Source organism: Macrosteles quadrilineatus, unplaced genomic scaffold, assembly GCF_028750875.1.
Source record: "Macrosteles quadrilineatus isolate MER2022 unplaced genomic scaffold, UCM_ALF_1.0 Scaffold_3__2_contigs__length_128488019, whole genome shotgun sequence".
Lineage (NCBI taxonomy): Eukaryota > Metazoa > Arthropoda > Insecta > Hemiptera > Cicadellidae > Macrosteles > Macrosteles quadrilineatus.
Window position 1 is genome coordinate 100,490,726 of NW_026542596.1, and position 13,690 is coordinate 100,504,415.

The window sequence follows — 13,690 nt, forward strand, 5'->3', positions numbered from 1 at the left end:
TGTAGTGAACACCCTAGCTGAGACTTGCATGAATCAAGGGTGATTTTCGGTATGTGCACGTCTCGGCCAGAGTGTTCACCAGTGATGATCTTGGCTTTTATTATGTTAGGACAGAGTGCTGTAACTATCAGTCTAGTGCCATTGCACAGACCCTCTGAGACGTCAAGGTTACGAAGGAGCATGATAATGGTATTACTTTTTAGCCTGAGCTGGTGTGGTGGTAGGTCTGAAATCTCGATAGAGTTTAGGAATTCTGGGGGGAACTTTAAGGCACCTTCTGGTTCATCTTTAATTGAATCGTAACTTTTATAAATGGTCTCGGTTCCAGGAATTAAATTGATAACGGTGTTGTTAATTGTGTCGACGTCCTTGTTTAGGGGTGCAAGAATTGCTCGATCCTTCATGTCCTCAAAGTTTCCGTCGGAGAGACATTCTCCATAGATCTCGTTAACAATGTCATTAGTATTAGTGATGATGTCATTAGGGAGTTCAATTTCACTATCAGCGTTGGTATCAAGCTCTCCATTTCCAAGTTTCAGTAGGTACCTAGCAAAGCACTCCTCTTCCGCATCAACTCTCATATTTTGTTCCAGAGAGAAAACCCTGAAGTACCTCCAGAGAACACTTTTCTTGATGGAAAGGTCTAGAAGTTCGGTACGATTTGCCCTTGGCTGGACCGGTAGACACTGTCGAAAATCTCCTCCTAAAATCATTATTTTCCCGCCAAATGGGGAGTTCCTGTCACCTAGATCACGAAGGAGCTCGTCCATGCAGTCAAGACCGTATTTAGGAAGCATTGGTGCTTCATCCATCATGAACATGTTGACTGCTTCCAATTCCTTGAATTTTGAAGATCCACGTTTGATTGATGATTTTGAATCATTAGTCAAAGGAACTTTAAGACCAAATGTCTTGTGGGTTGTGCGTCCTTCTGGCAGAAGTATGGATGCAATGCCTGTAAATGCCATGCATTTAACAATGATGTTTCGACTTCGGCAGAGGTGGTACAAGGTATTGTAGACAAATGTTTTCCCTGTACCTCCAGGTCCATCAAGGAAGAAACATTTTGGTCCTGAAAACAAATCAATTCATGTGTACTATCACAACATTATGTTTTGTTACAGTCAGGATTTTAAAACTGGTGACATTGTTTGAATAGTATAAAGAAAGATAGTATACAAAATTGAAGCTAAAAAATGAATTTAATCAGATGACATTGATTAAAAACAAAAATGTACAATTTACAGTTAACTTCATTATTATCCTAGCTTATATTATCCAAGTCTGCGGGTTTCTAAAAGCTGATGCAGTAGGATTCTGTTTTTTTTGTTCTTTTTTTTGCAACAAATAATATGTGTAAACCATATGTTTTATTTCAAAACTGAAACTGTATTTTGATAACTAACTATGTCATTTACTTGTAAATAAAAAAAGGCTTGACCATTATTTAAATAGTTTCAAAACATACTGTTCTAAATATTGAAGTAACCTCCCTATTATTCAAGGTTATTGGTATCCTACACAATTACTAGAAAAATACCCGGTATGGATCATAAACATCAACAAATGACGTTTTTGGCCCGAAAATAAACATTATTTAACATTGGTTAAATGGAATTGCTAAAACATATGTTCAATGCTATTAGTGGTATCCTAGGTATTCTCGCACCTGAATTTCTCAGTTTATAAACAGTGTACTGTACCTGAACTCTCATCATCAAGTGTTTGGATGACAGCATCAACAAATTCCTTCTGTTTATCATTGAGGTTGTTGTAGAGGCGATGGCCAATTTCATGAGATTGCCCTACGTTAAAAACCTCCTCATTCATCTCGAAGTCGTTAATATCATCCATTCCATAGTTCTCTACCCAAAAACGGAAGTTGCGTCCTAAAATAAGCACGTTTAAGTGTTAAAAATTTCTAAAAAGTGTCATTAAAGTTTTTGGAACACATCACAAATAACGATAAGTTAATAAAGCTGAAAGAATTTGGGTAAATAATTGGGAGTAATTATAGGTGATCAATCACCACCCAAAGGCTCAAAATGTTTGTTATTAAGACGATTTATTTTGCTGGAAGATCCGCAATTATGTATGTTTCAAGGTCGATATCTCCCAAATTAAAGTACTGTTTACAACAATGGTTAGAATAATGTGTGTCATGAATGTATTATTCATGAGTGAATAATATGATTAAATGGGGTTTGTGCTCTCTTATTTAAAACACACGCTAATTTCCAACCCTTTTTTTTATATTAAATTAACATATTTTAGGTTAGTTTTTAAAGACTGTTATAAAAATATCTGCAAAGGTTTGATTCTGAAATCATCTGTTTTTTATAAATTTGTGATTAATAAATAATAGTAAGGACTGTATTAGACCATCTTTGTTAATTATTTTGAAATGACTTTTAAAGACATTAAAATAATTGAATATTGATATGGTATTATGTATGATATGTTGAAGGAATTCACTAAAGATTGATATTTAACTTTGGTAGACCAATAGACAACATTCATCGACCATTGGCATGGCTAACCTACTCGCTGTCAGTTTAAGAGAAAGATATTATCATTTAAAATAAAATATAAATAAATATATTACAAATTTTGAAGGGGTATACACCCAAAATAAACTTAATTTAAGTTTTGTAATAAGTAATATTTATAAGTTGATTATTACCTTCTGTAGCTTCAGTATTTAGCTTGTAAGCTATGATTCTATATGCTCTGTTGTAAGCATCTTCTAGAGGGGTTCCAGAAATCTCTGCTTCTCTAAGAAAATCTTCTGCCAACTCGTCCTTAAACATATCCCAGAGACGTTTAGGGTTTTCTGGTGATCCGAGAATCAAGATTTGACAAAAGAGTGTCCTCATGACACTCGGCATCTTTGACAAAGCGGATTCCCGCAGCCCATCAATCCATTGCTGGTCATCATATGTAAGGCCTTTTGCCAGGCATGCTTGTTTATAAGTGGAATAGGCAGTCCCATTTACAAATTTAAGGTCTTCAAAACTTTTGGCATCTTTGGTATGAAAGAGGAGCATTCTCAAGTGATAAAGTTCAGGTTGGGCCACTAAGTTCACGGTGTGGATCCTTCCAATAGTTTTTGAGCTTCGCTGTCGTACCACCCATTCACTTGTTTTGCCTAACCATTTGTACTTTTCTGGCATCTGCCAGTAGAAGTAGTAGGTTACTTCATTCCCATTCTCTTCTTCTATGTGAAGTTTAGAGTTGTGTTTAAAGTACGCCTCTAAGGTGGACCCTTTCAGGCCAGTGTCCGCTACATCTTCTTGTGTCTGTTCCATGTTTCCCACACGGTACTGACCTTCTAGATGGATGTCCAAACGTTGCACCGAATGGCTTTTCCTTTGGATTTCATTTCCAGCCAGCCTCCAACATGCTTCAGGGGGCGAAATATAACGTGCCTCAACAAATGTTTCTGCTTCATTATACATTATTCGGGCCACATTTTCAACAATTTTTACATTTGCGCAGTCATGCCCTTTATAAATGTATTTATAGAGGTACTTAACGGCTCTAACACTACCAACATACTCGATATTTATGTGACACATGTATTTCTTCAGTAAATAGCCATTGTATGGAGCAACATGTCTATTGTCCCGTGTAACTTTTTGTCCATCACTGTTTTTGCGGTACACCGCATGGACGTGAGAAAATTCTGGGTTATTTGGATCCAGTTGTGGGTCATACCGTCTCTTATAATTCGGTTTTTTGTTGTCAACAATTGACGTAAACTCTTGATGAGCTTTGGGGAATCCAAAGCGGCATTTAGCTGATCCACCCTTATTCTCCATACATGATGCAGACTGATTAAGTTCGCCACATGGATTGTGAATCATCCATTTGAGGACCAACTCCCTTAGAACTGGGTCATCATTAGGAATTTCTGCCGAAATGAAAGTGTCTACTTCCTCTGGAGACCGGAGTTTGTCTTCATTTGCCATGATGACAAGAAGATGTAGGTGGGGTAATCCTCGTTTTTGAAATTCTATAGTGTAAACAAAAGCAGAAGACTTCCCAAAAATCTGTTTCTTACTGATATCTTCAACTATGCTGTCAAATTTCAATTTGGCTACCCTAGCCACAATGTCAGGTCTTTCTTGGGCGAACTGTTGTAGTTTAGAACCATCAGAGAGCTCAATACATGCAGCTTCTTTTAGTTCTGGCCATGTTGGACTGCACGTTATTGTGATAAAAAAGTCTGGAGAGCCAAACCTTCGGACAATTGCCATAGCGTCTTCAAAGTGTTCAGTGAAATATCTCGTTGATCCGGGAAAAGATGATGGTAAAATCAGTTTTTCAGCAACTGTAGCATTTTTCTTTTCAGCCAATTCATTTAGAAAATGTGTTACTCCTGCATACCGATCAGCTTGAAGTTTCTTTTGGTTATATTTGATCCACTGAATACGATCACGTTCAACACGGATGTATGTGTCCACGACGTACTGTTGAAACAGTCTACCACCAAAGTGGAGAGCATTAAATCCAATCGACCTTAGATCTAATCCCTCTAGCAATGGTTCAGGAGGAAGAGCCTTGGCTTGTTCTGGACGAAAGGCTAACCTGTATTGAGCCAACTCCATCCTCGTCATGTGTGCACGGCTTGCATAAGGCGTTTTAAGAGGAAGCCCTACAGTAAACCCAAAAGTTCCTTTTGGGTAGAGGAGTGGGTAGGTGAATGGTTCTACTCGGCTGTCAATGTTCTTGAGCGTTATTAACTGTTTTCCTCGCTCCTTAATAACCATCTCATTTTCCGGGATGCTTTGGTCTGCATTTAATGTAATTACAGCAGCAACTTCATTATAAGTTGGTGAGTTGAATCGCCTGGGATCATCACCTAAAAGTAAACATCATAAATTAATGATATGAAAAACAAAAAATCTTAACTTTAATCATTATTTAGTTCTAAGAGAAAAATGACACAAAATGTAGGTACATTCCATATTTTTCTCATACATAACTTTACTTTTGAAACATACCCGTATAGTCTTGCTAAAGTTTAAAGATTATTCATTTATAAAAATAAAAAAAGACTGAATTAATTGTAGAGTGTTCGTTTAATCCAGTAAATGAATAATAGTATTTGACGACTCTTCAAAAATACAAATGTACTAAAATCCTCTTTTCAATAAAGTTGTTTTGATGCAATTATTAATTATAAAAACCTCATTCAGAAAAATGTCAAGTTTATAAATTGCGTTACGCTTAATAACAAAGTTTGGTATGTCCCAAAATTAATGCCGCACTCTTAATTGTTCAAAGCTACTTTATTAATGATCGTAGACAAATTAAACTGGTGCCATCTGAAAGAGCAGAGATTACCAAGTTTTGTTTTTATTATTTTAACAGTCTGTTGTAGTCATTCTTACATGTAATATAGAATAGCTACGGAGAAGAGAAGAGAAAGGAAATAAAAATGGCTACGGCTTGTTTGCTTATGCTTATGTGGAATTTTTCAGAGTTTAGTACTGAGATTGCAACAAAACGTTTAGTTGTGGCGCCCTTTAATTAAATTTCCCTTCAGAGTTATCACATTTATGGAGGAGTAACACGAGACATCTTACTTGATAAGTTTGCATAAGTTTTTATGTTTAGTTACTGTTTATTTTGTATTTCTGATTTTATATTTTTTTAGCAACTACAAATAACATACAAAATAATTGTGACTAGAGAAAACAGTATTATTTTACCTGCACGTTCAGCAAACAGGAGGTGGACATGGGGTGGTTGGACACCAAGAGCTGCAGCACGTTGATTGTTTTCCTCAACTATCTCTCTCATCATCATAAAAGCCTGTGAAAATGGGTTTTGACTTCTCATGACCTCCTCTAAAATCTGTATTAGTTCTTGATTGATGCCTTGGTTCATTCATACGTTCTGCAACGGCTGTTTCCGGGTCAATGAAGTACATTTGGCCATATCTAGGTCTTTCCAAATCACCCTCACTGTTGCTGACTGGCTGAGCCGCCAAATTTAACTTGTGATACACTTGTCCACCAGCAGTAAATGTATAAATACCTTTACTATTGAAAGTCCTGTCATCAGCAACATTGAATGAAGAAAAAGCAAAACAGGCAGAAATATTTCGAATTTTATCGTGGAACTGTTTGGCTAGTCTGTGTTGTTTTGTGTACAGCAATGCCAATTCATTGGGAAACTCTGGCGCAGCTTGTTCAATGCGACCATGAAGGCAACAGTCACCAAACGAATTAGGGTGAATTCTGTTCTGCACTCTCTCTTTCAAAAAATGAACAGCACCACAATGAACACATGCAATGTCATACATTCCCAAATTGCTGTACTCTACGAGACTTGAGGCAGCGGCTTTATAGGTTGGAAGTCGACTACGCTGAGAATTCTGTCGAATTTCAGCTGTACGACGACGCTGTTCTAGAAGGCGTTGAGCACGCTCGTCAGCCACTTCAGCATCCCTGCGGTTGGCATCTATTTGCCTCTGTTCTTCAAGACGTCGAACACGCTCGTCTTCGTTCTCGGAGGCTCTGCGTATAGCGGCTGCTTGCCGCAGTTCTTCCAGACGTCGAACACGCTCGTCTTCGTCCTCGGCGGCTCTGCGGATAGCGGCTGCTTGCCGCAGTTCTTTCAGACGTCGAACACGCTCGTCTTCGTCTTCGGCGGCTCTGCGGATAGCGGCTGCTTGCCGCAGTTCTTTCAGGCGTCGTGCTTGCTTGTCCTCCTCCTCGGCAGCCCTGCGGTTGACATCTCTTTGCCGCTGTTCTTCGAGGCGTCGTGCTCGTTTGTCCTCCTCCTCGGCAGCCCTGCGGTTGGCGTCTCTTTGCCGCTGTTCTTCGAGGCGTCGTGCTCGTTTGTCCTCCTCCTCAGCAGCCCTGCGGTTGACGTCTCTTTGCCGCTGTTCTTCGAGGCGTCGTGCTCGTTTGTCCTCCTCCTCGGCAGCCCTGCGGTTGGCGTCTCTTTGTCGCTGTTCCTCAAGGCGAATGGCACGAACCTGGCTGTCTTCTGATATTCTTATTTGCTCAAAATAATTTACCCTTTCTTCCACCATAGACTGACATATTTGAGCACTTACATCTGAAATTATCTCCAGAGCCCTTATCTTCGCACATCTAATGGGTTTATTGAAAGTCACCAGCTGTACAAATAAAAAATCTGTATTAAGGTTGTGTTAATTTGTAATACTGCAACATTTGTAATCCTAGTCTACTGAGAGTAAAAATTTAAGTATCACCTGGCCAATTTTAGAATATATTCCTATCTACACTTGGTGCGTTATATCTTACTCGGCATACTCCAATACCAGAATCAGAATAACTTATCGTTATGGAAAATAATAATAAATGTATAACAATTTCAACAAACAATAACAGTAGGTCTATTTGTTTACTAGCAACAGTATAGATTCATGAAACTATATAAGTATCCTCTTCTCCTATTCACCACCATTAATGGTTACTTTGGGCAAACGTTATCTTTTCTATTGCGGTCTTTTTTTTGTTTGAATTAACCACAAAAAGAACGAATCAACTTTTTAAAATTATTTACTAGTACCGTTAGCAATGCGGTTCAGGTATAGTTACTCATACTCACATTTTCATCTGATTGATCATTTAACACGCGCACTCCGTTTGTGACCTGAAATTTAAATACTTATTTGACTTTTATGCTTGTTGAAAAGGTAATTTTCTTTGTACCTAAGTATTATTAATTTATCACAAAATAAGATTTATAAACAAAATAAATTAATTGTTTTGAATAATTTTACATTAATAATACGGTTCAGATGATAATAAAAACTCACATTTTGTTCAGATTGAACTTCTGAGACACATACAACAGACCCCTCAGGTCCTTCAGTTTCAGGAACAGGTTCAGGTTCTTTTGCAGCCTGAAATTAAAAAAAAGTTTTATCAAAGAAAGTAAATTTAAGCTCCTTTCAAAAGGTCGTAAAAAATGGTAACTAACCACATAGCCTACCTCTACCTCCACATGCTACTTACTTACATTCCGTGTCCGGAAATCAGACTTTGATTTTCCAGAAATTAGCTATACCAATATGGCTTTGTCATTCGCTTGTAAAAGATCATCTAATGTGCAAGACTGGTCTAGTCGTGGACATCAGTAGATGGCTGGGATCCTGAACAACACCACACGCACACAAGACGTTTTCTTTGTCTTGTGAGAGACCCATAACTATTTCAATGTTAGTGATGTTTACAAAAGTGTAAAAAACTCACATCTTCTTCTAGTTGGGACTCTATAACGTTTAGGCAAAACGGGTGTCCATTAGCTTTGTAATTAAATAAATAAGAATGTTATCATGAAAATTGTCATCTAACTTTTTAACGTACCTCACACAATGAGCTATAGAGAAATATAAAATAAGTAACTTCCAATTTCTGTATTCGTGGTGTAAGCTAGTAATGACATACCACACACATTTAATGTATGTAATTAAATTAATAAAGGTATATTTTTTAACTTACCTGGTCTTCATCAGCTTTTTTGTGACTTTTACAGAAATTCCCCAACTTTTTCAAACTTTTATTTGGTGGTCGTCCTCTTTTCATGATTTCAGATTTTTTGTTGAGTACATTTCCATCTAGTAACGAATTTCTTGAGGCAAGATGTTTACAAACAAAATTCTATTGTTGATACTTTAATCAGAAACATGTGACTTTTAACCACATGTGCAAAATGCATAATTTTTATTTCAGTATTAGTTTTGCCATAATGCATAATGACATAATACAATCCAATCGGATTGAGTCGACTCTAGATTTTAAACTAAGTTGAGTTGGCCACAATAAGAATAGTGATATAGTCTAAATGTATATAATACACTTTTTACCGTTCTAGAGTTACTGAAGTATGCGCTATAACCAAACAGTGAGACACAAATAATGAGAAACAAACCCTAAAATAATGGAGACAAATTGTAAACAAAACACGACATCTACAGAAAATCGGACAGAACTAACAATAAAATTGGCTTCAGCTGTTCCTACTATCCAAATGCCGCAGACGCTTTCTACACTCCACACTGCTAGCTACAAACAATGCATCGAGTAATCTTCAGTATAATCTTTGCTTAATAGTAACAACTGATGTTTTTCCCTTTTGTACTGTATTTGTAATTTGCTAGTATACTGTGGGTAGTTGGCTTATTATGAACACATGCTACAACTTCAAGTCTTTTGTTTACCTTTTCCTTGTTATTTAATTCAACCAACATGGTTACTTAGCAACCCATAAGCCTAATGTTAAAAAAATGTGACTTTCAGTTCCATTTTTCTACGTAATTAGATTTTTGTTGGCAAGTCTAACTTCAGTAAACTCGTTTTTAGGCCAGAAATAAACTATTTACAAAATTTGAAGAAAATCGTCGGAGCCGTTTTCGAGATCTTTGTGCAAGCAAGCATACATACATACAAGCAAACATTGCTCATATTAGAGTATAGGATAGGATTGTACAAAGTTTTTTCACCACTAGAAATTTGGAGGTTGCTTGACGCGTTTTTTGCAAATAACTTTTAAATGGTGAGTAAATCGACCAAAGTGGAAGGTAATATTCCGAAAAGAATAAAATTTCCTACAATCGACTATTATGCATTTCTTGAAAATACTCAATAAATGTAGCCTAAATTTGTCTTAGCATAAGAAGTGTTACATTTAATGTTTGCTATGTCTATTGTCTACATTGAAGACGGGGATTTTTAGTTTGTACCTTTATTATTTTCAAGAAATGCATAATAGTAGATTGTAGGACATGTATACAATCTACTACTCCGTCACTCACACACGGTCGAGTCGAGCTGACCAGTCCTTTTCGCGAAAATAAAATACACTAAATCTACAAGAAGGTGTGTGGGAAATGATTCATGCTGTTCCTAGGAAGATTTGTGTGAGGTACGGTGGCGATGAACTGATGAACACCACCGAGGCCCGTTAAATACAAGTTTTACTAAAATTATTACCAACTCTGTCTTTTAGAACAGCATGCGAGTCCTCCCGGGTATAGGATCTTGAACAATGACAGTAAATATGTTTCCATAGAAACTATTTATTTAATTAATTCCTTGACACAGAAAATACTCGCAAGATGAAAAATGTCTCCTCCTGTCAAAATTATTTAGAGGAAGACAACAGATTCAAGAAAGTAAAGTATATTTGCCCCATTCCAGAGGGTACTGTAGGAACTAGTAGAGAGTCACAATAGTAAACAACCAAGCAGCAACTCCTGGGGAAAATGGTATGTTATAGAACTACTTGGAGGCCTGATGTTGTGCTGTATTGCTTCAGTAAAGCAAAAAGTATCCATAGAGTTGAAACAATGAAAGAGTAACGTGCCAGAGGAATCGCCATGGAAAACTGTTTAAGAAACATGATGAAATGTAGGAGAAGAATGCGACCATTCATGAGGAGATTGAATTCCTGAGGAGAAACTTCAAGAGGAAGAAACTGAAGAGTTCTGCAACAACACTGTGAGCCGATTGAAAACACGTGGACGTTGAAGTACAAGTCCAGAAGAAGATGGAACAGTATGAGTTAGAACCAACTTGTTAGTTATAGTATCTAGTATTGTATCTTTGTACCTAGTGTTAGTATTTTATGTATCTTGTAATAAAGTATCCGTGCGCTTTCCTACTTCAGCGTATACGGAGCGTCCCCTGGGTGGCGGATAGGGGGAAGGTCGGTGGATCTGCTTGTCAGTCCTCCCGGCTAGGTCCGATGGACCCGCTGACCAGAAGTAGGTGCGGTCCTCCATTCATATTGGGGGTTGAGGTGATGGGCTAACCACCCTCGTTTGTAAATCACCCCTGGTTGAACCATGTGTTTGTATCTGTCGCTGTTTTCGGTCGCGCTGCTCTTGCCGTTCAGCTAGGACGAGGCCTAAAGTATTGCTTATAAAATGTCTCAGGGAAGATGGATCACATTGCATTGATGTAACCCTTGAATGTAGATGGATTGAATCCTTGCTTCTCAGTAGGAAGGTTAGGCTCTCACTCCACAATGATACGATCGAGGCAAGAACTACTCGAGGATGTCCTCAGGGGGGGGTTCTTTCTCCTCTACTTTGGAATTTGGTAGCAGACGACCTTATAAGGACCCTCAACGAAAGTGGGGTTTTCGCCTTAGGTTATGCTGATGATGTTGCAATCCTTGTGGTTGGAAAGTTCCACGGAACCATAACTGACCTTATGAATAGAGCTTTAAGGGTAGTGGACCGTTGGTGCCAGGATGTTGGGCTCTCTATAAATCCCAGGAAAGTTGTAATGGTACCCTTCACAAGAAGGAGGAAACTGGACGGGATCGGCCCACTAAGACTGCAGGGTACTGTAATAGAGCTGCAGAATCAGGTGAAGTATCTTGGTGTAATTTTGGACAGATCACTTCACTGGGGACCACACCTTCAAAAAGTCATTGAGCGTGGCAAATGGTCCCTTATGGCATGCAGGCGGATGGTAAGTGGCACATGGGGGTTACAGCCTAAACTTATGCACTGGCTGTATGTATCTGTTGTTCGACCCGCCCTTACATATGGTTCGCTTGTGTGGTGGCCAAAGATGGAATCAACTATAGCTGTCAAAGCTTTAGCAGGAGTTCAGAGGCTTGCTCTTATTATGATAACTGGGGCAGTAAGTAGCTGTCCTGGAGCGGCACTTGACTGTCTGCTTGACATGCTACCTATTGACATTTATATTAAGGTGGTAGCAAGTAAAACAGCCCATCGCCTTAGATGCGAAAACTTATGGATAGCCTCAGGGAACAATAAAGGGCACTCTAAAATTGTTCAGGTGGTACATAATGATGAATTGGACTTACCTTCAGATCACATGTCCAAAAAATACTCCTTTGGAAAGCCTTTCAAAGTACTAATACCAGATAGGAAGGATTGGTCTGGCGGAAAAGGACCCATACCCACAGGTGACTTAGAATGCTATACTGATGGTTCTAAGATCAAAAATGGGGGCACTGGAGCAGGTGTGCATTGGATGAATGGAGGCACTGGTATTTGTCTTCCAATGGGGGTGTACCCAACTGTCTTTCAAGCGGAGGTCACTGCCATTCTAGTTTGTGCTCAAGAACATCTTAACAAAGATATCAGAGACAAAACAATCAATATCTTTACTGATAGTCAAGCGACCTTAAAAGCATTAAACTCTTACGAATTCAACTCCAGGCTCGTGTGGGATTGTCTTGCTTCTGTGTCTGAGTTGGGTAGGAGAAATGACCTTACGCTTTGCTGGGTACCAGGACACTCAGGCATTGAAGGAAATGAAGCTGCAGACAGATTGGCAAATACTGCCTCTGCGACATCATTGTTAGGCCCGCAACCCTTCTGTGGCATCTCACGAAACAGTGTTTGTTCTGCGATTGCGTCATGGGCCAAGGAAAAGCATCGCAAACGCTGGGTCGATGTTCCCCTTCTTAGGGTCAGCAAGCTTACTCTGTTTAGGCCTTCCAAAAAGGTTGCCTGTGACCTCTTGAGACTAGACAGACGAAGAATTAAATTAATTGTTGAACTGATAACTGGTCATGGAAGATTCAGGAAACATCTACAACGGATGGGCTTATATGATGGTGAACCGATCTGTAGGTACTGTGATAGGTCAGAAGAGACAGCTGATCACTTACTCTTTGATTGTATTGAGCTCTCTGACGCTAGATCGATAACTCTTGGAAATATGGCTAGAGGTAGATTTCTTCCTGAGGATGAACTAATTGGGAAGCTACAGGCATTCATTGGGCGCCTCAACTTGTAGGTCAACAAGAAAGCAATTAAGTATCTGGGGTGCGCAATAATTCGATTTCGGATGAAGTGCTTTAAGGTCTCGACCTGCCCCTGTCAGATAAGATAAGATAAGATGTAACCCTTGAAATAAATCAAATAAATAAACTTACTTTGTCTCTGAACGGGCTTTCCCAACTCCGCGCGGTGGTCAGAAATATGACAAACCCGACTATCGAACTCCGCGCGGTGGTCACTTCGGGTCCCTCGCGGCACATGTCCAACTCCGCGCGGTGGTCAATTTTGGCTCTCACAGCCCTGACGGGTGTGAGGTTGTATTTGAAGTTTGAAATTGTTATAAAAATGAACATTATTTAGAACTGTATGAAACCACAGTAACTAATAACATAAAGTTAATTAGTACAAATTAGAATACTTATGTTTCATTTGAATTTACCTATCATTAACCTAACCTAACCTAACCTGTCACATGAATAAAGTAGTTATGAACAAATAAAAGTGTAACACTACTTTGGGGACACAAGGTATATATATACCTGTATCTTATTTATTTGTATCTTATATTAAACACATCATATCTCATCCGAAAGCACAACAAGGTAGCGTAGAGATTAGATGTGGCCACCGCGCGGAGTTGGACTGGACCCTTCGGGGGCCATAAAACTTTTCCTCGGCTTAAATTTGACCACCGCGCGGAGTTGGGCTATCACCCTCTGAACACTTCGTGTCGTCGAACAATCAATTGAATGTTCGTAAGAATAATACCTAATACATTGGACGAACATTTACCGTTATCCCGCCGACATCGAACGATATTATTTGCTAACGACAACTTCACAGACATTAAACGAGGTTGTATGTTTGTTTGTAAGGATTGAAACCATATTTTAGTGAGTCAAAATTGAGACCTTTAGTTTGCGTTGTTAGTTTTATTTT

General features: G+C 38.7%; 1 protein-coding gene across 1 annotated transcript in view; it reads right to left on the minus strand.

Moving 5' to 3' along the window:
* LOC128989410 (uncharacterized) overlaps window positions 1-10,768 on the minus strand; it is a 38,738-nt gene extending 27,970 nt beyond the window's left edge. The window contains exons 1-6 of the mRNA XM_054411301.1: window positions 10,649-10,768; window positions 7,802-7,888; window positions 5,902-7,135; window positions 2,684-4,864; window positions 1,704-1,889; window positions 60-1,072 (exon numbers count right to left, since the gene is read on the minus strand). Coding sequence (XP_054267276.1) covers window positions 60-1,072; window positions 1,704-1,889; window positions 2,684-4,864; window positions 5,902-7,135; window positions 7,802-7,888; window positions 10,649-10,768 — 4,821 coding nt within the window. The remainder of the gene's footprint in view (window positions 1-59; window positions 1,073-1,703; window positions 1,890-2,683; window positions 4,865-5,901; window positions 7,136-7,801; window positions 7,889-10,648) is intronic.
* Window positions 10,769-13,690: the final 2,922 nt, after the last annotated feature.